We start from the raw sequence: 23,019 nt of genomic DNA, 5'->3' as shown, positions 1-23,019 counted from the left end.
CCAGGTTCATAAGATTTCAGTCGGACAACATAACGACTGTTGCGTACATCAATCATCAGGGGGGAACAAAGAGTTCCCTAGCGATGAAGGAAGTAACCAAGATAATCCAATGGGCAGAGAATCACTCCTGCCATCTATCTGCTATTCACATCCCAGGAGTAGACAACTGGGAGGCGGACTATTTGAGTCGTCAGACTTTCCATCCGGGGGAGTGGGAACTCCATCCGGAGGTCTTTGCTCAGTTAACCCAATTATGGGGCATTCCAGACATGGATCTAATGGCGTCCCGTCAGAACTTCAAGATTCCTTGCTACGGGTCCAGATCCAGGGATCCAAAGGTGACTCTAGTGGATGCATTAGTGGCGCCTTGGTCGTTCAACCTAGCATAGGTGTTTCCACCGTTTCCTCTCCTCCCCAGGCTCATAGCCAGGATCAAACAGGAGAAGGCCTCAGTGATTCTGATAGCTCCTGCGTGGCCACGCAGGACTTGGTATGCAGACCTGGTGAATATGTCATCGGCTCCACCATGGAAGCTACCTTTGAGACAGGACCTTCTAGCACAAGGTCCATTCGAACATCCCAATCTAGTTTCTCTGCAGCTGACTGCTTGGAAATTGAACGCTTGATTTTATCCAAGCGTGGGTTTTCAAATTCTGTGATTGATACTCTGGTCCAAGCCAGAAAACCTGTGACTAGAAGGATTTACCATAAAATATGGAAAAAATATATCTGTTGGTGTGAATCCAAAGGATTCTCCTGGAGTAAGACTAAAATTCCAAAGATTCTCTCCTTTCTCCAAGAAGGTTTGGATAAAGGATTGTCAGCTAGTTCTCCAAAAGGACAGATTTCTGCATTATCCGTCTTGTTGCACAAACGACTGGCAGCTTTGCCAGATGTACAAGCTTTTGTTCAGGCTTTGGTTAGAATCAAGCCTGTTTACAGACCCATGACTCCTCCTTGGAGTCTAAATTTAGTTCTTTCAGTTCTTCAAGGGGTTCCGTTTGAACCTTTACATTCCATAGATATTAAGTTACTATCTTGGAAAGTTCTGTTTTTGGTTGCTATTTCTTCTGCTAGAAGAGTTTCTGAATTATCTGCTTTGCAGTGTGATCCACCCTATCTGGTGTTCCATTCAGATAAGGTTGTTTTGCGTACTAAGCCTGGTTTTCTTCCAAAAGTTGTTTCCAACGAGAACATCAACCAGGAAATAGTTGTTCCTTCTTTGTGTCCGAATCCAGTTTCAAAGAAGGAACGTTTATTACACAATTTAGATGTTGTTCGTGCTTTAAAGTTCTATTTAGAAGCAACAAAAGATTTTAGACAAACCTCATCCTTGTTTGTCGTTTACTCTGGTAAGAGGAGAGGTCAAAAAGCTACTGCTACCTCTCTCTCTTTCTGGCTGAAAAGCATTATCCGCTTGGCTTATGAGACTGCCGGACGGCAGCCTCCTGACCGTATCACAGCTTACTCTACTAGGGCTGTGGCTTCCACATGGGCCTATAAGAACAAGGCTTCTGTTGACCAGATATGTAAGGCAGTGACTTGGTCTTCTCTGCACACTTTTGCCAAATTCTACAAATTTGATATTTTTGCTTCTTCGGAGGATGTTTTTGGGAGAAAGGTTTTGCAAGCCGTGGTGCCTTCTGTTTAGGTAACCTGATTTGCTCCCTCCCTTCATCCGTGTCCTAAAGCTTTGGTATTGGTTCCCACAAGTAATGGATGACGCCGTGGACCAGACACACCAATGTTGGAGAAAACAGAATTTATGCTTACCTGATAAATTACTTTCTCTAACGGTGTGTCCGGTCCACGGCCCGCCCTGGTTTTTTTAATCAGGTTGAACATTTTTTTCTTTATACACTACAGTCACCACGGCACCCTATAGTTTCTCCTTTTTCTCCTAACCGTCGGTCGAATGACTGGGGGCGGAGCCAGAGGGGGAGCTATATGGACAGCTCTTGCTGTGTGCTCTCCTTGCCTTTCCCTGTGGGGGAGAACATTTCCCACAAGTAATGGATGACGCCGTGGACCGGACACACCGTTGGAGAAAGTAATTTATCAGGTAAGCATAAATTCTGTTTTTATTACTTAACTATCCTGCATCCCACTGAGAGTGTAATCTCTTCTGCTGGCTGTGTATACTTAGGCTATTCAATAGCCTATACTCCAGTATTCATTTGTTCAGTATAGGTGGCAATACCACAGGCTAAATCAGCTATTTCAAATGCTGAAATAGGAGTAAAGGAGCTACTTGTAACCAATTTAATACACTCTAGCAGGTAAAAAGGATCATTGGGAATAATTTAAAGGGGAGACATTTTTGGGGTGAACTGTCCCTTTAAGCCAGTGTGATTAAAGAGAATTTGACCTGCCTCTTCGTCACTTTGTTGGATAGGCTGTGACACACACAGCAACAGGCTTTCATACGTGGTGGCTCTGCAGCAAATTAACCTCTTTTTGGAAAACTGTAGAGCAAACCTATTTTTTGAGATCAGAATGTAACCTAACTCCTACTCTAGTCCTACTCAATGAACACCCGCTTATTAGATGCAGATCCTACCTTAGTGCTCATCCCTATTACCTCTCTCCTCTACCGATGCCCTTCCCGACCCTTTCCCAACCCCAGAATTTCTAGACTGCAACATCCCACTTTCAGCGTCTGCTAGTATCTTTTGTTTTTCCATGTTTTGTTATCTTGTTTTTATCTTTTTCATCTTTCATTTGGTTGCTTTTCCCATTCTCGAGTCCATCTCCTGGACTCCACTGGATATTCAACAGTTTATGATAATTCGCACCAGAAGATGCTTCAAAAGCGAATACTGTATGCTGGACTTTCAAATTTCCATTGGACTTTGCAACTACGCCTTTTCACAGACCTCTAACTATGCACCAACACCTTTATCTCGAAAATACTATTTCCCACCAATTTGAGATACTTACTCATCATGTGTCTGCTTAACGAGTTATTAGTTACTTATGTTTTGTTTTTCTTTTCTTAATGTTATGCACTGCAGATCTTTGTTGTACTGATCACTAAGTGTCTGACCCCCCTATTCTTTTTTTTCTGTGCCCCCCCCCAAAATCTCTGCGGCTATCTGCAACCATACAGTTTGGTGAGTGCTTTTAGACTTACTAGTCCTGGAGTCCTGTGTGGAGTTTTTATAACATTCTAATGAATGGTATGAAAAACATTATGAAAATTAAATAATTCTGTTATGTTTATCCGGACAGCAGTATTTTGAGACGGATTGGAATGATACACAGTTGGCTGTTTAATGTGGGAACAAATACTCAACTGCATTTATCCCACACAGCTGTAGCGTGAGAATACAGCATACCAAGACGTACAGCTGCCAACGCATGGAGGGCTCCCGCACAACCTCCAGGACGCTCATGTTCCTTCTGTTTTTGCAGGTTTCTTGTTCAGCGATAAGGTCATCAATTTCAGCTTGGTAGTCTCCATCCCCCCAGAGCTTCTTCATGGCTGACAAAAGAAGATGAAGACTAAGTAAATGTAAATCCAATCATACCATATTCTTGCCCAGCCTTCAGGGCTTCATAACTACCATTATGTACTTACATTGTGCACGTATATATATACAGGGCTCAAAATTTCCCCTCGCCCACTAGCCAACGGTGGCAAGTGAAAGTTAGTGAGTGAATGTTGATGTTGAATTAACATTCACTCACTGTCCAAAGTCTGGTGGTGTGTTGTAAGTAGCAAAGTTAGCACATTGTGGGCTAGATTACAAGAGGAGCAGTAGTAAGAAAAAAACACCCTTACTCGTGCGCAAACTCAATCCCTTTTTCTCAAGTGTACTAATCCAAAATGAAATAATATTTCACATTCCAATGTTCTTGATATAGAGGAATATGCTCTATTTATTCAGAAATACATATTTCTATACATATATATCTGATGATATTTTGGTACAACATATATCTATCCTATCTATCTATATAAATATACAGATATATAAAGGAATATCTATTCATAAATACATAGAACATATTCTGATATGTGAATAACATTGAAATGTGAAATATTTACAGTAAATACGCAGTTAAAAACTTTATTAAATATAAATATTGCATACATTTGACATATTTTTAACTAACTGACTGCAATGCATTTATATGTCTATGTATTAATGTGTTTATATGTGTATATATGTCTGTAAATACATAACTACACACATAAATACATAAATGCAAATGTACACACATATATACATACAGTATATACATATTTAGACATGTACTGTATAAGTATGTTTCTCTATGTTAAAGCCCTTTGCATGCCTTTTTTTCTGACACCTGAGACCTCCTATCTTTGAGCCCTTATAACTTTTTATGCAATATTTTTTTATCAGACAGTGTTGTTATGAGTGTAACTATACTTTTAAATGTATTTTTGATGTATTTTGTATGTACAACTTTTTTGCATCGCGTAACAGTTAACCAGTGCTCTGAAGTCGTGCTATTATGGCACATTTTAAATTCAATCGCAATCAAGTGAATGCATTTACTTTCAACCTGTTATATGCGTAATACTTCTGGCTCGCGAAAAGAGCCACAATAAAACCCTTTTCGTTTGCATGCAACAGCGTGCCACTCATAATGTAGCCCTGTATTTGCAAAGTGTACCTTCTATTGCAGCACTGATAAACACACATTTTGGGATATGTGGTAAAAATATTGTCTAAAGGGATATTATATTACCATGAAAGTGCAAGGATATTTTATTCCTCTAGGGCTGTAGGGACCCCGTTAATGCTTAGACTGTTACTTCTGATAGGGAAAATGGAGGCAGAGAGAGAGAGAGAGAGATTGGAGAGGAAAAGTGAAAGTGGAGAAGAAGATTGTTATGCTCGTGGATTATTACTCTTTCAAACCAAACTTGGCCAGTAGTCTTCTTATCCCGGCGTCAAGTGGAGTGATAGGAAATATCCCAGAGCAGAGAAAGTTTGTAAAATGAGCTAAGCAGTACTCACAGAAGGCAGGGCAGTCCTTAGCGGCAATAGGAAGGAAATCCAGCAGTATATCATAACATATTCTCCCATAGACTTGAAACGGAATGCGGAAAGTGGAAAAAACGTAATACTCAACTCACGCGCAAAACTGATTGCGTTTTCTGAAGTGCGCTAACCTGACATGAAATATTAATATTTCACATTCCAATGTACTTCACATAGAGGAATATGTTCTATTTATTCTTAAATTCATATTTCTAAATATATATATGATTTGTTTTGGTAAAATATATATCTATACCTCAGCAAAAAGAAATTAAGTTTGCACTCATCAATAAGAGCAAACCTATATCTGAAAGAGCATCCTTTCGGGGAACCTGCCTCTTACTCAAGCTGACATACAAAGACCACAACATACATTTTTTAACACACAAGTGTAAAATAGGTATCCAATCACCTACTGTCAGAGTACCAGGAACCAGACAGAGACAAATTGCTAAATTAATCACACCTTTATTAAAAATAACAAAAAATTATAACAAGTCTAAAAGACAAGCCAGGAGTCAAAGCCAGAGTGGGTTGTTAGATGAGCCAGGTCAGGAGCCAAGGCGAGTAGTCAGACAAGCCGAGGTCCGGAAAACGAAGATCAGCAAAGTCAGCAACAAGCCAGGGATCAGGAATCAGAAGGGACATCAAACAAGCCAGGACATACACAGAATCAGGAACTCACAGTGAAGTCAGAGACCATACAAGGGCAAAAGGCAAAACAGGACTGAGGCAGTTAAATAGGAAGTGATGACATCATCACTCTGGGACTACAACCTGTCTCTCACTGATGATGTTCTTTAGTTTGGCCATAAGAGGGAGTCTAGGAGTAATGAGCAGCATTACACACTCTGCTACAGGCAAGGAGAAAACACATGTGAGTCTAAAATGGCAGCCAAGATAAAAAGCTGCAAATAGCTTGCAAAATCATGGTAAAACCCTGATACCTTTCAGTAGGAGGAGTTATGTCTTACAAACAAAGTGAATCACAGAAGTATATAAAATTACCACATATCATAACCTCCTCCTTTCAGGTTTTCTTAGGAACACCTAGTAAAAAACAAAAGCAGCTAATCGCTCAATTTAAAGGGACAGGTAATGCAATTACTTTGCACATCAAATATCACATAATATTCCATCAGCCATCAATATAATGAATTAGGTAATTGATTAAACCTTAATGCCTTGATACTAAATAAATGGAAGTATATTGAAGTCGCCTATTGCGTCCTTTGTGTTTACTCGCAAAATACACTTGGCTTTTTTTTATAAAGTAGGTCCTTAATCCTGTTACCACCTCTTAATTTCTTTTAGGCACTTTCAATAACCTATGAATCTAAAATGACTCGCCTTGTGGCCCAATGGATAGGAACTGGCTAGTGGGCTGTAGATTCATTTCTAATTGTAGATTTATGTTGACAAATACAATCTTTGATTTTTGAGTGGTCTCCCCTACATGTAAAAGCATACATAGGCATTTAGGGGCATACACCACATATGTACAGATACATGTAAAGTGTCCAGATATATTGAATTTTCTGCCTGTATAAGGGTGAGAAATTGAACCAACTTTAATTATGCTATTACAATGTATACAACCAAGGCAGGGGAAATTCCCATATCTGGGTGTGCCAAAGAATGGTGTCTTTTGCTCAGTGGTGTTATTAGAACTGGCATGTACCACTCTTCTACCTATTGTGTTAACCCTTCAAAATGAGGCTCTAGGGATTTCTTTAAATTCTTTAATCTCAGGGCATGCTTCCTGCAAAAGGAACCAGTTTCTCTTATCAATACCAAAAATCTGTTTACTCATTGTATTAAAGCTACTTACAAAATGTATTCTTTATACTATATCCAGATTATCCTCAATATTGAGGAGTTCCTGTCTATTATAGCCTTGTTGTATAAACTTCTCCCTCATCTCATGAGACCTTAGCCGTCTTATTTCAGGGTCAGACACAATTCTATTGACAAGCATCATCTGCTACTTAGGTACACTCTGAAACACTCTTGGAGGATTAAAACTCTTCCCGTGTAACAGTGTATTTTGATTGGTGGGCTTAAAGGGACACTGAACCCTATTTTTTTCTTTCACGATTTAGATAGAGCATGCAATTTTAAGCCACTTTCTAATTTACTCCTATTATCATTTTTTCTTTGTTCTCTTGCTATCTTTATTTGAAAAATAAGGCATCTAAGCTTTTTTTTAGGTTCAGACTCTGGACAGCACTTTTTTATTGGTGGATGAATTTATCCACCAATCAGCAAGAACAACCCAGGTTGTTCACTAAAAATGGGCTGGCATCTAAACTTACATTCTTGCATTTCAAATAAAGATACCAAGAGAAAGAAGAAAATTTGATAATAGGAGTAAATTAGAAAGATGCTTAAAATTTCATGCTCTATCTGAATCACAAAAGAAAAAAATTTGGGTTCAGTGTCCCTTTAACAAATAAATCAGTTATGAGTCTGTCATTGTACTTAGACTAAAGTATCCAGAAATTCCACCTGATGGTTATCACTCTTACAACTAAATAAAAAAAAGGAACATCTCTTTCCGAATCCATTTTAAGTTTCAACAGCTTTTCAGGGGCCCCCGCCACACAATGAACAAATCATCTATGTAGCAGTACCTAACTTTACTTGGACTATATATCTATACCTATGTATAGAAAATTATATATAGAGATATATACAGAAATATATAGAAATATCTATTTAAAAATACTTAGAAGATATTCCTCTATGTGAGGAACATTGGAATGTGAAATAACAGTAAATACACAGTTAAACACTTTGGGCCAGATTACAAGTGGAATGCTAATTAACGCTTCTGCTTGAGCGTTAATTGCGTTAGAAATAAGCTTTTCGCACGCGTTGGGTTGCACTCATATTATGAGTTGAAAGTAAACTGTTTTTGCTCACACGCTAACCCGACGAGTGCAAAAAGTCAATCTTATAATATCGCGTGCACGTTCACGTATTCCCCTATAAAAGTCAATGGAGAAGAAAAGTGAAAAAGCGCAAACACGATCTCATATTGTTATGTGCACTAACCTGACATGAAAATATAAATATTTCTCATTCTAATGTTCTTCTCATAGAATAATATGTTCGCTTTATTCATAAATAAATATTTCTAAATAAATGGTATTATGTGTGTGTATATATATATATATATATATAATGTGTGTGTGTGTGTGTGTGTATATATATATATATATATATATATATATATATATATATATATGTGTATATATATATATATATATATATATATACATTATTATATATAGGTATAGATATTTATGATACATAGAACATATGTGAAATAATTACCGTACAAATTGCATAAATATGCTTTAACATGTTTTCATCTACTTGACAGCAAAGGGCTCCAATGCACTTACACACACACATATATATATATATATATATATATATATATATATATATATATATATATATATATATATATATATATAATCTGGTATTGGGATCCAAGCACTCACTGTAGGTTGTATTGCCTGGGTGCACTCTATGGTAGATAGGTAGAAACGTGCAAAAAGGGGTGGGTGTGGGGAGCGCTCTAAAAGAGCTGTGAGTATAAACTGTGGTTAAAGTGTGTATAAACTGTGATAGGATGTGTATGAATTTTCCAAAATTGTAATATCTCACAAATATAATTGTCTTAAATCGTGTTGGAAGTGTATCGATTCAGATGCAATAAACAATGTGTCGGTTTGTTGAAAAAAATGCGTGGCTCTGGTGTTGAATAAGTGTCTCTTCAAAAAAAAAAAAGCTAACTTTCAAAAATCTTCAAGGGTAATTTACAAAAAATCTTCTATTTCTTCGAGATGTGTATTAGTGTATCCACCGTGTATTTTCACTGTACCTCTAAATGAATTAATACACAAATAATACTTCTAAATGAATAAATAAACAAAATCGTTATAAATTTAAAAAGACGTTTACTAAGATATTAAAAAACAATGATAAAATCGTATCAGTTGTATTATATGGTTGTACCATACAGTGAATCTGTTTATAGTTAGGTAGAAACGTTCATATAGAGAAGAGTCACACACAGGACTTAATTATCCAAATTTTTTATTAACAATTCATTAATTCAGTCAACGTTTCAGTCCTCGCAGGGACCTTTGTCAAGACTGTTCTCTGCTATAGGCTACGAAGGCTATCACCGCTAATAGCCTTCGTAGCCTATAGCAGAGAACAGTCTTGACAAAGGTCCCTGCGAGGACCGAAACATTGACTGAATGAATTGTTAATAAAAAATTTGGATAATTAAGTCCGGTGTGTGCCTTTTCTCTATATGAAAGTATATATATATATATATATATATATATATATATATATATATATATATATATATATATATATATATATATATATATATATATATATATATATGTATATGTACAAATGTATCTATGTGTTTATATGTGTATATATGTCTGTAAATACATACATACACATATAAATACATATGTACACATGTATAGACGTGTGTGTATATTTATATATATATATACTGTATACATATAAATCTTAGATGTATTTGAATATATCCCAATGTTAAAGTCATTTGCCTGCCTTTTCTTTTGAGACTTCATTTATTTGAGCCTTTATAAATTTTGTGTGAAATATTGTTTTTTGAATAATTTTTATTAGATGGTGTTATTATGAGTGTAAGTGTACTTTGTAATGTATTTTTGATGTGTTTTGTGACAATTTTCAGCTAACCAGAGCTTTGAGGACGCAGTTATCATTCTAGCCTAAATCGTGATTGCACTCAAGCGAGCATGTTTAATATTGACTCGTATTAAGAGCAGTAAGCCCGGCAAGCTCAAACACCCTGCCCAAGGAAACAGCGCGGTTAGCGCTGAGAAACGCGTAGCGTATTATACTGATAAGATTTATTCATTTTATCTGTAAACTGTTTTTAATACTTTTATTATAAAGTAATTTGATGCACTGGAGTCTCCGTTTCCATCATTTATTGCTATAAGGGTTTGGAGCAGAAAATAACCTTGGTTCTAATGTGCGCTGGGCCACTACAATATACCCAGCATGCTGCAATTGCACTATAGTGTGCTTTACACCTTGTGAGTATCCATCTGTTGGAAACAGCAAGTGGGTTTAATTTAACTTACTCATCTGCACTAGGAGTCGCCCTCTTTATTTTTCCTACTTTCCAAGCTCGAACACCCGCAATAAACCCCTTATCGCTCGTACGCCAACCTTTGTGCTTCACTCATAATCTGGCCCTTTATCAAATATGAATATTGCATAAAATGATTTTACATGTTTTCAGCTACTTAACTTCAAAGAATTTCATGTGTTCTAACCCAACTGCTTTAAGACCTAAATTAAGAAACGTGATTTGCAAAATGCATATTTTACATGCATATGTTCTGGTACTTTTTATTATTAAATAAATATTTCTATACATATGTTTGACACTGTTCATGTAAAATAAGTATCTTTACCAAACTATAGGAAAAGATATGCAGGTATAAGTATCTACACAAATCTATAGAAATATGTATTTAAGAATAAAACGGACATTATCCTGTACGTGAAGAACATTGCAATGTTAAATATGTACAGTACATATACAGTAAAACACATAAATACATCTGTACACACACATATTTACATACATACATACATATATACATACATACATATATACATACATACATACATATATACATACATACATATATACATACATACATACATACATATATACATACATATATACATATATACATACATACATACATATATACATATATACATACATACATACATATATACATACATACATACATATATACATACATACATACATATATACATACATACATATATACATACATACATACATACATACATACATATATACATACATATATACATATATACATACATACATACATATATACATATATACATACATACATACATATATACATACATACATACATATATACATACATACATACATATATACATACATACATATATACATATATACATACATATATACATACATATATACATATATACATATATACATACATATATACATACATACATACATATATACATACATATATACATATATACATATATACATACATACATATATACATATATACATTCATACATACACACATACATACATATATACATACATACATACATACATATATACACACATATATACATATTTACATACATACATATACATATTTAGACATCTATGTTAAAGTCCTTTGCAGCCCTTCAGTCCATTTTTTTTCCCTAACACCTAGACCTAATATCTTTGAGCCCATATAACTTATTTGTGCATTTTTTTTCAATATTTTTTATTTGCTGTATTATTATGAGTGTAACTTTACTTTTAAATGTATTTTTGAAGTACTTTGGGACACTTTTTAATCAAGCATAACAGTTAATTAGAGCTCTGAGATCGCACTAATTAAATTGCGCTTGAGTGAACTTGTTTACTTGCAACTTGTAATACACGCGCTACTTCTGACGCGCACAAATACCCATGATAATCTCGATATTGCTCACATCAAATAGCACACCAGTAATCTAGCCCTATGTAAATAAAGACTCAACACTAATATTTCCTTTACCTTGCAAACATTGTTCCTTGTCTCTTTTAGCCAACAGGAGATCTGCGGGCGTCTCTGGGTAGAAAGGCATAACAACCAACTGCAGTAGATATGTAAATCCAGTGACTGACAACATCAGGGGCCACAGTTTCTCAGTTCCCAGAACCTCACTAATAAAACAGGTTAGAGAATATCACTTCATCGGCAAAAGCTACATGTAATATGAAGCAGATAAACGTTCCTCTGACGCTGGACATATTTCTTATTTATCACTTAATGGTGTATAAAGAAGCACTTTGTAATTGCTAATCCATTCATATAAAGTAATAATTGTTTTCTATATAATATCAATTTCCATTTTTAAAGCTTATTAAAATGCTATAACATTTACATAATCTTGCCATTATCGGGACAGTAGATTGAAGGGCGCAGTTCTTATTTTTCATTCTAAGGAGCCAAGATAAGGAACTCATCAAAATGAAATAGACTGTTAGGAGTTCTTGCTCACAAGTACACTGTATATATTTTATAAAATCTAGTACACAATATTAGGGATGTTTATGAATATTAATAATTAATGATAATAAAGTTATTATTAAATATACATTTTTAACATTAATTATTCCTAAATTCTAAATTATGAACACAGCGAATATATGTATGCAGTAATAAGGACTCAATTATGATAATATATTAACAGATTTATTAAAACATTAACAAGTTGCAAATAAGCGTCAAGTCATTTAAATTATATACGAGAAAAATAATAAGTTGCAAATTGAACGCAAAATATTTAATATATATATTTAATACTAAACCAATTATCTGCTACACTGGAAAATAAAATATATTACAATTGAAAACCAGGCTTTAACCAAATGAATGTAAAATCTAATATCTCAATTTAAAGTTTCTAGAATAATTTTAAATAAAGCAGTAGCATTAACCAAATACACAATATTGCTACTTAACAATGTTTAGTTATTGAATATTAACCAAACTACAATTAAAAGAGCTTTACTATGATAATTTAATGATTCAATGCCATTAACCAGTTATAAATACATTGTCTGATTATCAGATCTAGGGTGTCTATAATCAATATAACAGATAATGAGCGTTTTAATAATTCAGCAAATCTCCAGCATTTATCAAGAAATACAATTTAACTAAAATTGAATACCACACCCAAAAAAGTTCTTATAATAATTTAAAATAAATCTAGTAGCATTCATTAAATAACTCCTTTACAATAAATCCACAATTGTATTCAGTAATATTAAATTAACTCAATGCACAGATAAATATTATAGGATAGATTACAAGTAAAACAATAATTTATCTCGCACCCGCAAATGGGCAAATTTGCCCATTTGTGCACGTTCCTAATTAACCAGCCATTGTAAGTGACAGGTTATTGCTACCGTGAGTTTGCAGTAGCAATTAGCTCTTATAAAATTAACCACAGATCAGATCTCTAAATCTATAAAGACCGCTGCTCCATAACTTGTCCGCCTGCTCTGAGACGGCGGACAAAAATCAAGCCGATCGAATATGATCAGGTTGATTGACACCCCTGCTAGCTGCCGATTGGCCGCGAATCTGCAGGGGCCGGTATTGCACCAGCAGTTCACAAGAACTGCTGGTGCAAAGATAAATGCCAACAGCGTATGCTGTTGGCATGTATCGATGTGTGGCGGACATGATACACTACATCATATCATGTCCTTCCGCACTATAATAAATATACCCCCATGTCTGAGTTTATCCCTACAGAACTATATAAGATTATATACACACTTAAAGGGACAGTACACTGTAAAATTGTTTTTCCATAAATGTATTTTAAATGACTTGTTATACCAACTGCAGAGTATAAAATATTTGAGAAATTGCATTTTCGGGTTTATTTGTGTATCTGAAGTAGCTGGTTTTGTGCTTTGAAACCACAGCCTATTACAATGAGTTGAGCTTCAGGTAATATCAGATCTCATTATGTTATCACTTTTATGTACACAGACTTGCTTCCTTATCTTATATTAGTCTGGAACACCAAAACTCAATACATAGAGAGAACAATGGAAATTATCATTTTATTACTTAACTATCATGCCCCCCACTGAGGGTGTAATCTCTTCTGCTGGCTGTGTTTACTTAGGCTTGTCAATAGTGTATACGCCAGTATCAAAACTTTCAGTATAGGTTGGGAAACCACAAGCTAAATCAGCTATTTCAAATGCTGAAATATGAGTAAAGGAGCTATTTGCAACCAATTTAATACACTCTAGCAGGTAAAAAGGATCATTGGGAATAATTTAAAGGGGAGAAAGTTTTTGGGTGAACTGTCCCTTTAAGGACACATACAATTCCCTCAATGGACTTCATTGATGGAAATACTTGTTCGGGAATTGACTTCGAAGATCAATGCTCTTCATTTTTTCTAGTACATTTTATTTAAATTGTCAGCACAATTTAGAATAAGTAGTTGTAGATAGAAAGCACAGGTAAATAAGAATGCTACATGTCTTCTGAGCACAAAGATACCCAACCTTAGCTACCCATAGCTATCACAGCTCACAAATTTGCAACATGCCATTGGCCTGCACATACATTTCCTTTTATTACAGGACTAAAAAAGTATCATTCGTCAGTTATCAGAGCTGAACTAGACCCAGTTCAACCCCATACATATTTTTAAAAGTGCATAAGTAAGGTTTGGGTGAGGGACAGCAATATGTGAACATCCCCTACTTCCCACCTTGGAGCTCAACACTGTGCACTGACAGTGTTGCTCTCTCATCTGGGTGTCTCCAGATGGGTCCTGAAGGGAATCCTGAGGAGTTATAGGTAACATCATTATTGACTTACCTGGGACTCCCTACCAACTTAGGCCCAGATAACAAGTGAAGCACTATTGATAGCACAGGGTGTGATATTAATATCTTGGGTGAATTATGTGTTGCACTAAAAAAGTTAACAAAGCTGGAGACCTTAAGTTAAGTGTTAGGGATACAACAAATAAATAAACACACACCTATAATAAAATAAAGTATTTCACTGATATTTATAGATATTAAAAGTTTTTTTTAATTTAATATAAATGTTTAAAAAGTGTTTTAAAGGGATATGGTATATGACAAGGTGTTGGATTGGGAAGGGCTCAGAGGTGTGTGTATATTTTGTGTGGATTTGCATGTGTGTATGTATATATAAGTGCACACTCATGTTTGAATGTGTATGTATGTATGAATCCTAAATTTCACCTATGCCTAATAATTATGAATATCCCACTTAAGAACTATTAATAGAATTCCACTTTGGGTTTTTTTCAAAGAGGAATCCAGATTAGAAGGATTGTAAAGATCTCTGTTCTGTCTTGTGTTATAATTAGCAGGACGTGAGGATCAAGAGAAATGTAGAGAAGACTTACACCAGTGGATGATCCCATATGTAATCTTTAGGACAGTGATTTTGATATGAAAGTCGAGTACATTTCCATCTTACAAATGGTTTCTCTATATGTCACTAATTTCTACATAGAAAATACAAAATATCCTACAGTACATATAAAAGCAGTAGAAGTATTATTTTAAAAAGGTGTAAATTTTACCCAAAGTAAAAAATAATGGGAGAACAACATCAACCTGAATCCTGTCTATCGTCCTGTCTATAATCCTAGAGCCAGGTCCAACTTAGTTGATGAAGAATAATAGGTTTATATATCATCATCAAAAACAATATTGAAGCCTTTAAATTAAACACATCTGTTTCCATGTATCTTGTTTATAATACTTTATTTTATCCCGTTGGATACCAGATGGCATCAGTGCCTTTCTGAAAATGCATTGCATACCTCTGGCAACCAATAGGGTAAATATTACAAAATGTTATTTAATTGCACAACAAGGGTATGGTTATTAAAGTAATGAACAGCTTGTGAAACTGTATATATTTAGTAAAATGTCTTCTGTTTAATGTTATGCTGAAATATGAATTAAGATTTTATAGTACTTAAAAATGTTTTAATTGGGGGCGGAGCCAGCTTTGGACCTGAGCGGTCGCACATCTTAACAGCTCCAGCTACTCTGCATATAAAACATAAATTTAGCGACTGCTTGGGTCCATATACTTTATTACAAACCAGCATTCATCCATACTGAAGTTACAAAGAACTAAAACTGGGGAGCGTGTTTGCTCCTAGACGAAGCCTTAGTCTATTGATCTGCCGTGCTGAGCTGACTGTAAAGTAGCGGCCATTTTCCCGACCACGCGGGGAGTAACTAGAAGACACAGCTTACTATTTTGTGGATCGGCAGCTGCTGTAAACTTATTATATGACATCAATGGCATATATATTAAGAGAACTGAGCAAACTTTTGGACAGCTATCAAACCACTTTCGATCACACACTTAGAGAGGTGGTTCGCCAAGCTGAAGTGGATCTCACAAAACCCGGCACCCATTTTTATGCCTCCACAGCTACCTGGGTAGAATGCGGTGCTTTAGGGCCCCAGCGCCCGTCATCTACTCCTTGTGCACTACAGAGTGATGCGACAGCTAGACCCGAGAACATAGCACCTCCAGCTGATGAGCCGACTAACAGATCAACCCAGCATAAGGCGGTGAGCATAATTTCCCTGACTAACGCAAGTGGAACCATAGTGGGGGCCTTCAATGACCCTGCAGCAGACCAGGTGCTTAAAGAACAGAGCTGCCCCCAGCTACAGATAGAGTCGCCTCAAATTAGGAAGTGCATGGTGAGGCCATGTAAAAAAGCAGGCCGGGCGCACAGGTCCTCCAACCTCGCAATTAGACTGAATAGCACTGCAGACTCACCCACAGCCCTGCTCTCACTGTGTCTCCCTGGGAGCTCCAGGGATGCTGGCAGTAACCCCGGTACTTATCTTACAGCTTTACCTGTCTCATATCAGTGTAGTGATGATCCGGGAGATCCTTCGCAAAAATGTGCAACCGGAGTGGGATAGACATTTCTGAGTCCCATAGCGACAGAATGCTTCTGCCTGTTTGATTTGTGTTTTTTACTGGAAGGCCCTTGCAGTTAGGAGATATGGTTCGCAGGCTGAGAGACTGTTATAAATTACTAGCCACTGGTGCGGGGTAAACTTTAAGAACATTACCCTGGAACTGTATACCACTCATCTTCTCTTCGCTACTTTAAGTGTTTATGTTTTTATGCCTATATGCAATTTACTAACCATTACCCTGTATTATGTTCTGGTTAAGATTTAAAGCAGTTACATGTTGAGGACTTAAGATACGGACATACTAATCTCTTGCACATTGAAGGGTCATATCTGCAAACTGTTGTTACGATTTTCATGGTTGCTTGTTTTATTAATATGTTTACCCCCTTGTTGCCGCTTGGCCCCGAACATATTCATTAGTGCATAGTTGGCTGTATTACGCTTGGTTCTTAGTGTATCACATATCTATTCCCCGGGGTATCGCTACACCAGTCTACTTATTATCTTACTAACAGCCTGCACATGTTTACTTCACTACATGGCAAGGATCTACAGTCACTCAGTTTTTAGTGTTTCTATAAGGGAGATATGGTATGGAATGGAGCTAGCACTTGAATCTCTGGCAGGCTCTCCCTGTTTTGGCCATCCTGTGTGGAGTTGAGACTCTGCGACATCCAGTTATCAGGAGCTCATTTTAATCAGTTATTATGGCTACTAGGGTGGACATAAGTTAATGTAGGTCTACATCCTTCTAATCACCTACTGAGCAGAACACAGGTGTTATAGATATGGGGCTACTCCAGTTAGTATACTAAGGTCACACCTTTTGTTTGCAGATTGAGTAGGCATCTTAAATATCAAAGTTTCCTGCTGACACGCTAAACTATGTTCTATATATGCTAACTAGATTGTTTTGTGGGAGGATTGCAATGTCTATATACTGTACTATATTATGTCTACAGGCTTCTTATTGTTTGCATTTACTGTGAAATTGACAGAATTCCAACATTTCACTACATGGTTTTTCCAAGTTGACAGGCTCCCATACTGTATGTATATGTGCCTAGGTGAAATCTATGTGCATGATTTCTTGCCGCCAGCGGCCGAGGCGGCGGGATAACTATATTTACCAAACAGATAGCCCCATAGAATAGCCTTGGATATAGTTTTGCAACACAATACATTCTATAGCACATTAGCGGTGTTTCAGCTCTTCACTGTATACTAAGATTATAGTTTTGCTCCCAATATTCTACCTACAGCTGCTAAATGACCTTGACAAATTCAGATGATTTTAATACTACTTATACTAGAATATATATTCAGGTGTGCTTAACCATATTGTTAACTAAAGCCTTTTCTATGCTCTGATCCCAGTTACCTCAGGGGTGTCCTACCTTTTAGCGCAGGCTGGACCTGCATTTATATTCAGTTGCACAACTTTTTGCCTCTATATTTACTACGAGTACTGTATGGCTCTTGCTATCGGCTCCATATTGAATTCCTAGGTTTTAGTATGTGGAATATAGCTTTCATCTATGCCCAATTAATCCTCCCCATAGGCATAAGGCACTGTCCTATTGCAAATAATATACTCCTTGCCAGGATGCAGCGCTTTATCCCATCCCTGTTATACCTAGTCTGGTTTACTTAAATTCCTACCTCCTTCCCCCCCACTTTCCCACTTAAGATACCTCCTATAGGAGGATTCACTACACGGTTTTTCTAGCTTGTACCGTACCTTAATTATTGTCTTTACACGTTAATCTTGCAGCGCAGCGCGAGTTCAACCATAGTTCCCCCTTAAGATATAGCAAGATTGTTTAATCACCCTGTTAATATAAAAATTTAAAATCTGAGGTAAATAGAATGAGTCCCACGAGTGGTCTCTTGCATCACAGTTAGCCTTCTCTTTTAGTCAAAATCACATTTGGTCGGGGGCCCAAGAGTGGCCCTCTGAATGAGTAGGGAGGCCTCAATTATCGCTGGCATAACTGTATTGGATCACTATATAACACTATATAGTACTATTAGTAATATGTTTCCCGCTCTCTTGTTAGATGATATTCCTAATGACACCTATGTTTATATTATATCAATCTTGTATTATACTACTTGTGATAACACTTATGGAAAATTCTAATTTCTTGTTTGTATGCCAAACCTTGCCTCAATAAAAAATGATTAAAAAAAAAAAAAAATGTTTTAATTAATTAACCAAACAAATTGATAATTTTTGTATCTTTTATGCCTCTCTGGGTCTTTACACAGCATACAATACCGAACTATAACATTTACCTCAGTCCTACAATTTGTCCCCACAGTTTTCCAGAGGTAGCAAATATTGCTGCTGTGGTATTGATGAATCCACGAATGCTCCCTGGAGAGATCTCACCTAGATACTGCATGTATATGTTCAATCCCATCCCTAGAAGAAAACAAAGATTGAGCAAGTTTAGAGTGCAATGCATGCAATAGTAATATTAAAATATTCAATCCTGCTACTTTTTGACTGTGAAATACAGGCGGACCTCATTTTATTGCGCTTCACTTTGTGCTTTTGCAGATATTGCGTTTATTTGCAAATTTTATGTTTTGTGACACCCCTGCATCGAGCAAGTATATCAGCGCCTTTTTTCAACACATGTAAACACACACACACACACATATATATATATATATATATATATATATATATATATATATATATATATATATATAAAGCATGCTGAAGGCTCAGATGAAGGTTAGAATTATTTTTCAATTAAGGTATGTACATTGTTTTTTAAAATATTATGCCAATATACACTTAATAGACTTCAGTATAGTGTAACATAACTTTCTTTGTAATAGTAGTGAGAGTCCATGAAATCTATTCTTACATATGGGAATACATCAACTAGCCACCAGGAGGAGGCAAAGACACCCGAGCATTCAACTATCCCTCCCACTAGTTCTTTGCCTCGTCTAGGAGGTAGGCAGAGAGGCACTCTGCAGAACATTTCACTCAATTTCAAACCCTCAATGGAAAGTTCCTAGAAGAGAGGGTAGGGGAACTATAGCTGCCCTTGTGAATCTCATATTATGAGTATAGTTAACTTAAATTGCACTCAAAAGATCACCTTTACTTGTAATACGAGAGCTACACCCGACACGAGCAAACAGAATCGATAAACCCCATTTTGCTTATGCATAACTGTTAGCTCACCACTCATAATCTGGCCCATAGTTGTGTTAAATGGCCAAGTTCATGATATCTCACACAGAAAGGAGCACCACTAGCAATGCAGAAAAACATTAATTATTTACTACCACAAACATGGAAATGTATGCAAAAGTGGTTCCTTTAATGTGTGTTATGTGTTATTGTCACTGAATAGAATAAAAAGGAAATGTCAAAGATACAAATGAGGGGCTGACCGCGGATGATTAAGGATGTTCTCAAGGCATGGTCATGATTTTTCACCTAAAATTTTACAAAGGTGTGATTGCCTGTGCGACGTATCTTATCTCACGGCCGTGTCTTGCCTTTTTTTTTTTAAAATATTCTTTTGTGCATAAATTATTGTGGACTGTTTCATATAGTTTGTTGTTTTTTTCATGTTTTTATTTGTTTTGTAATGTTTTTAAAACTTTTTTTCAAACCAGTATCCTTGACAAAAAGTTATTGAGTGTGAGTTAGAAGCTCCCCGACTGATTTCAGTGGAGCAGATCTCTCTCCATTCACTGCTATGAAGAGGGCTGTAGAAAACGTTATGAATACCAGGAGATGTCCTGATGGCTGCAGCAGCTGGGGCTGAAAAGCTACAATTTAAAGGGGTAATTAATGGATTCAACTGGGTTGTAAGGCGCCTATATAACAAGCATCTGGCACATTTATTTAATACAGTAATATAATTTAATTCTGAAAAGAGTTCTCAGTAATCCCCTTTGAGAAAAATGGGACATGTGCATTCTACTGACTCAACAGAAAATAGGGCTTCATATGTTTCCAGGGTTGTTCTTTAATTCCCAGTCTGGCCCTGGTTATGGCAAGTTTTCTATGAGATATCTGTTTCACATGCAAGTTTTGCTGAATCTAAGCCACTGACTGATGTCATACTAAACACCCAACATTGTGAAGGGACAAGGCTAGCCAGCTTGGCAATTATGCACAGAGGGTTACTAGCCCTAATAGGTATGGCTAGTTACAAGTTAATCACGGAGGAAGTCCAGTGTAGTTAAGGCTAATAGTGATCATGAGGGAGTGATGCTGGTATATGTATCAGTATAATGCAGCAGGAGGCACAGACTCCTTAGCACATGGTCATTTTGACTAGCCACAATTAGACAAATGATTTAAAAAAGGGTATCAGAGGTGGATATAAAGAGATGAACGAAGAAGAGAGTACATGTAGAGATACAGATACAATATATACTACAAAACAGATACTGCAAGCTGAGTTGTAGCATTTCCTCATCAGTCTACATTTCACAATAATAAGGTCCAGCATGAGGCAACCATAACTGCATTAAAAACAACAATTTTTTGTATCTCATGACTGATCACACTTGTATATTAGGCTTAAAAGATCTTTTTTTATTTATATGACTGACAAACAAAGTATCTCACCCATTGGCCTTTAATATTTTCACACCCAAGTCAAATTGGAACTCATTAGTTGTACCTGTAGTGATCCCATAGAAGAAGCGGCCAATCACAATCATCTCATAAGATGTGGCCATCTTGCTGAATCCAAGAATAAGAGAGGCTGTGATACCCATACAGTTAACAAATCTCTGACATTTTGTCCTGTAGAAACAAGGTACAATAGGATATCAGAAAAGCAATATGTAAAGTGTTAGGCATCAGTTTATCATAGTGCTAGTACATAATAATATGTTCAGCCCAGCTCTATACCATATATATTAAATATTATGGTTCATAACTTTCAGGAGAATGAGGAAAAGAAGGGTAATTAAACAGATGGCCTCACAATAAGAAACATATTTTAAATCAGTAATTATATAAGGTGATCACAGGACATGTTCTATGACTGAATTAATCCTTTTGCGCAGAGATGATTATATAGAAATTGTTTTTAAGCAACACACAAATTGGCCAATATTCACTAAACTGATAGATGTTTAATTCTGAATATGGTGTAAAGGAGGTGACCTTCTGCATATTTATTAAAATGAAATGAATTCTCCAAGCTTTAATGTCAAACAAATTCAGTAATCAATCTGACCATTTGCTGATATAAAGATGGGTTAAAAACAAAAATAATCACTTGAAAGTATTGGCATCTAAAAGTTTATATACACTGAAATTGGGTAATATCCTATTATATGTATTTTAAATGAATGTCATAATCAAGGTCTTCTAAAGCATCACACTATGATTTTTACTGACCTGTCTATTCTCAATACATATTTGCTAGTAACAAACAGAAGCGCACAAACATACTAACATTACTACTACACCATCCAGTCACACACACTCAGGACCAGTCATACTCTGTTTAATAGAGCAGTAGCGCAAGTACCACACACGCAAAACAGTAGAAGTGTCTCAAGCCTCTGGTCTACAGAAGCTGAATCCACTGTTGGTGTTGTGAGAAATGGCCATACATCCTACATGGACTTCGGTATACATGTTGCACTTTAAATTTGATCTTGTGTTGGTCCATTTGTGGGAATAATGGGCAGATACTTTTAATTTAAGTTTGAGCTGCACTCTTTTTTGTTGTTTGCTGTTTAATTTAAAAAAAAATTCTCAGAGGAAATTCTGCTCTTGCAAGAGCTGCAACATAATGCCTTCTCAAGACTTAATAATAGTTCTCAGCATTTTTTGAGACATAGGGCTCGATTTATCAAGCCTCTACGGCTGCAAGTTCTCACAAGAACTTGCTCGCCGTGATTTATCAAGCAGCGGTCACCCGAGCGCTGCTTCCCTAAGATCTTCGCCACCTCTATTGTGGCGAAATTCAATCTCCTCGGTCGAGTCCGACCGAGGAGATTGACAGCTCCTGCCCGCGCGTGATTGGCTGTGCACGGGCAGGGGGTGGGATTGCATGCAAGCGCAAAATTGCGCTCGTGTGCAATGGCGAATACCTGCGGGTAATTTCGCCCCGCCACAGGCGAGCTGAGGCGTACAGGGGCGCGTATACGCGCCCCTGTACGCCTCAGCGTTAATAAATCTAGCCCTAAGGGCTGATTGTCTAATGCTCTTCGCTCAAGCAAGATTATCTAAGAAGTCTTGTCAGTACTGTCAGGTCCCTCAAGGAATTTTAGAAATGCTAATTTTAGCTTTAGCTATTTATGTCGCTATACAGGTTTCTGGAAGTGAAGAAGAGGCACCTACATTACAATATAATGTCT

At 36.4% G+C, this 23,019-nt stretch overlaps 1 protein-coding gene across 1 annotated transcript in view; it reads right to left on the bottom strand.

The window, feature by feature from the left end:
- LOC128646979 (solute carrier family 2, facilitated glucose transporter member 11) overlaps window positions 1-23,019 on the bottom strand; it is a 208,966-nt gene that overhangs the window by 99,644 nt on the left and 86,303 nt on the right. Inside the window, exons 6-9 of the mRNA XM_053699790.1 lie at window positions 21,324-21,448; window positions 18,955-19,084; window positions 11,693-11,841; window positions 3,297-3,484 (exon numbers count right to left, since the gene is read on the bottom strand). Coding sequence (XP_053555765.1) covers window positions 3,297-3,484; window positions 11,693-11,841; window positions 18,955-19,084; window positions 21,324-21,448 — 592 coding nt within the window. The remainder of the gene's footprint in view (window positions 1-3,296; window positions 3,485-11,692; window positions 11,842-18,954; window positions 19,085-21,323; window positions 21,449-23,019) is intronic.

The sequence above is a fragment of the Bombina bombina genome, chromosome 2 (assembly GCF_027579735.1).
Source record: "Bombina bombina isolate aBomBom1 chromosome 2, aBomBom1.pri, whole genome shotgun sequence".
NCBI lineage: Eukaryota > Metazoa > Chordata > Amphibia > Anura > Bombinatoridae > Bombina > Bombina bombina.
Note: the sequence above shows the minus strand (reverse complement) of the source record. Positions and strands in the feature narration are given on the sequence as shown.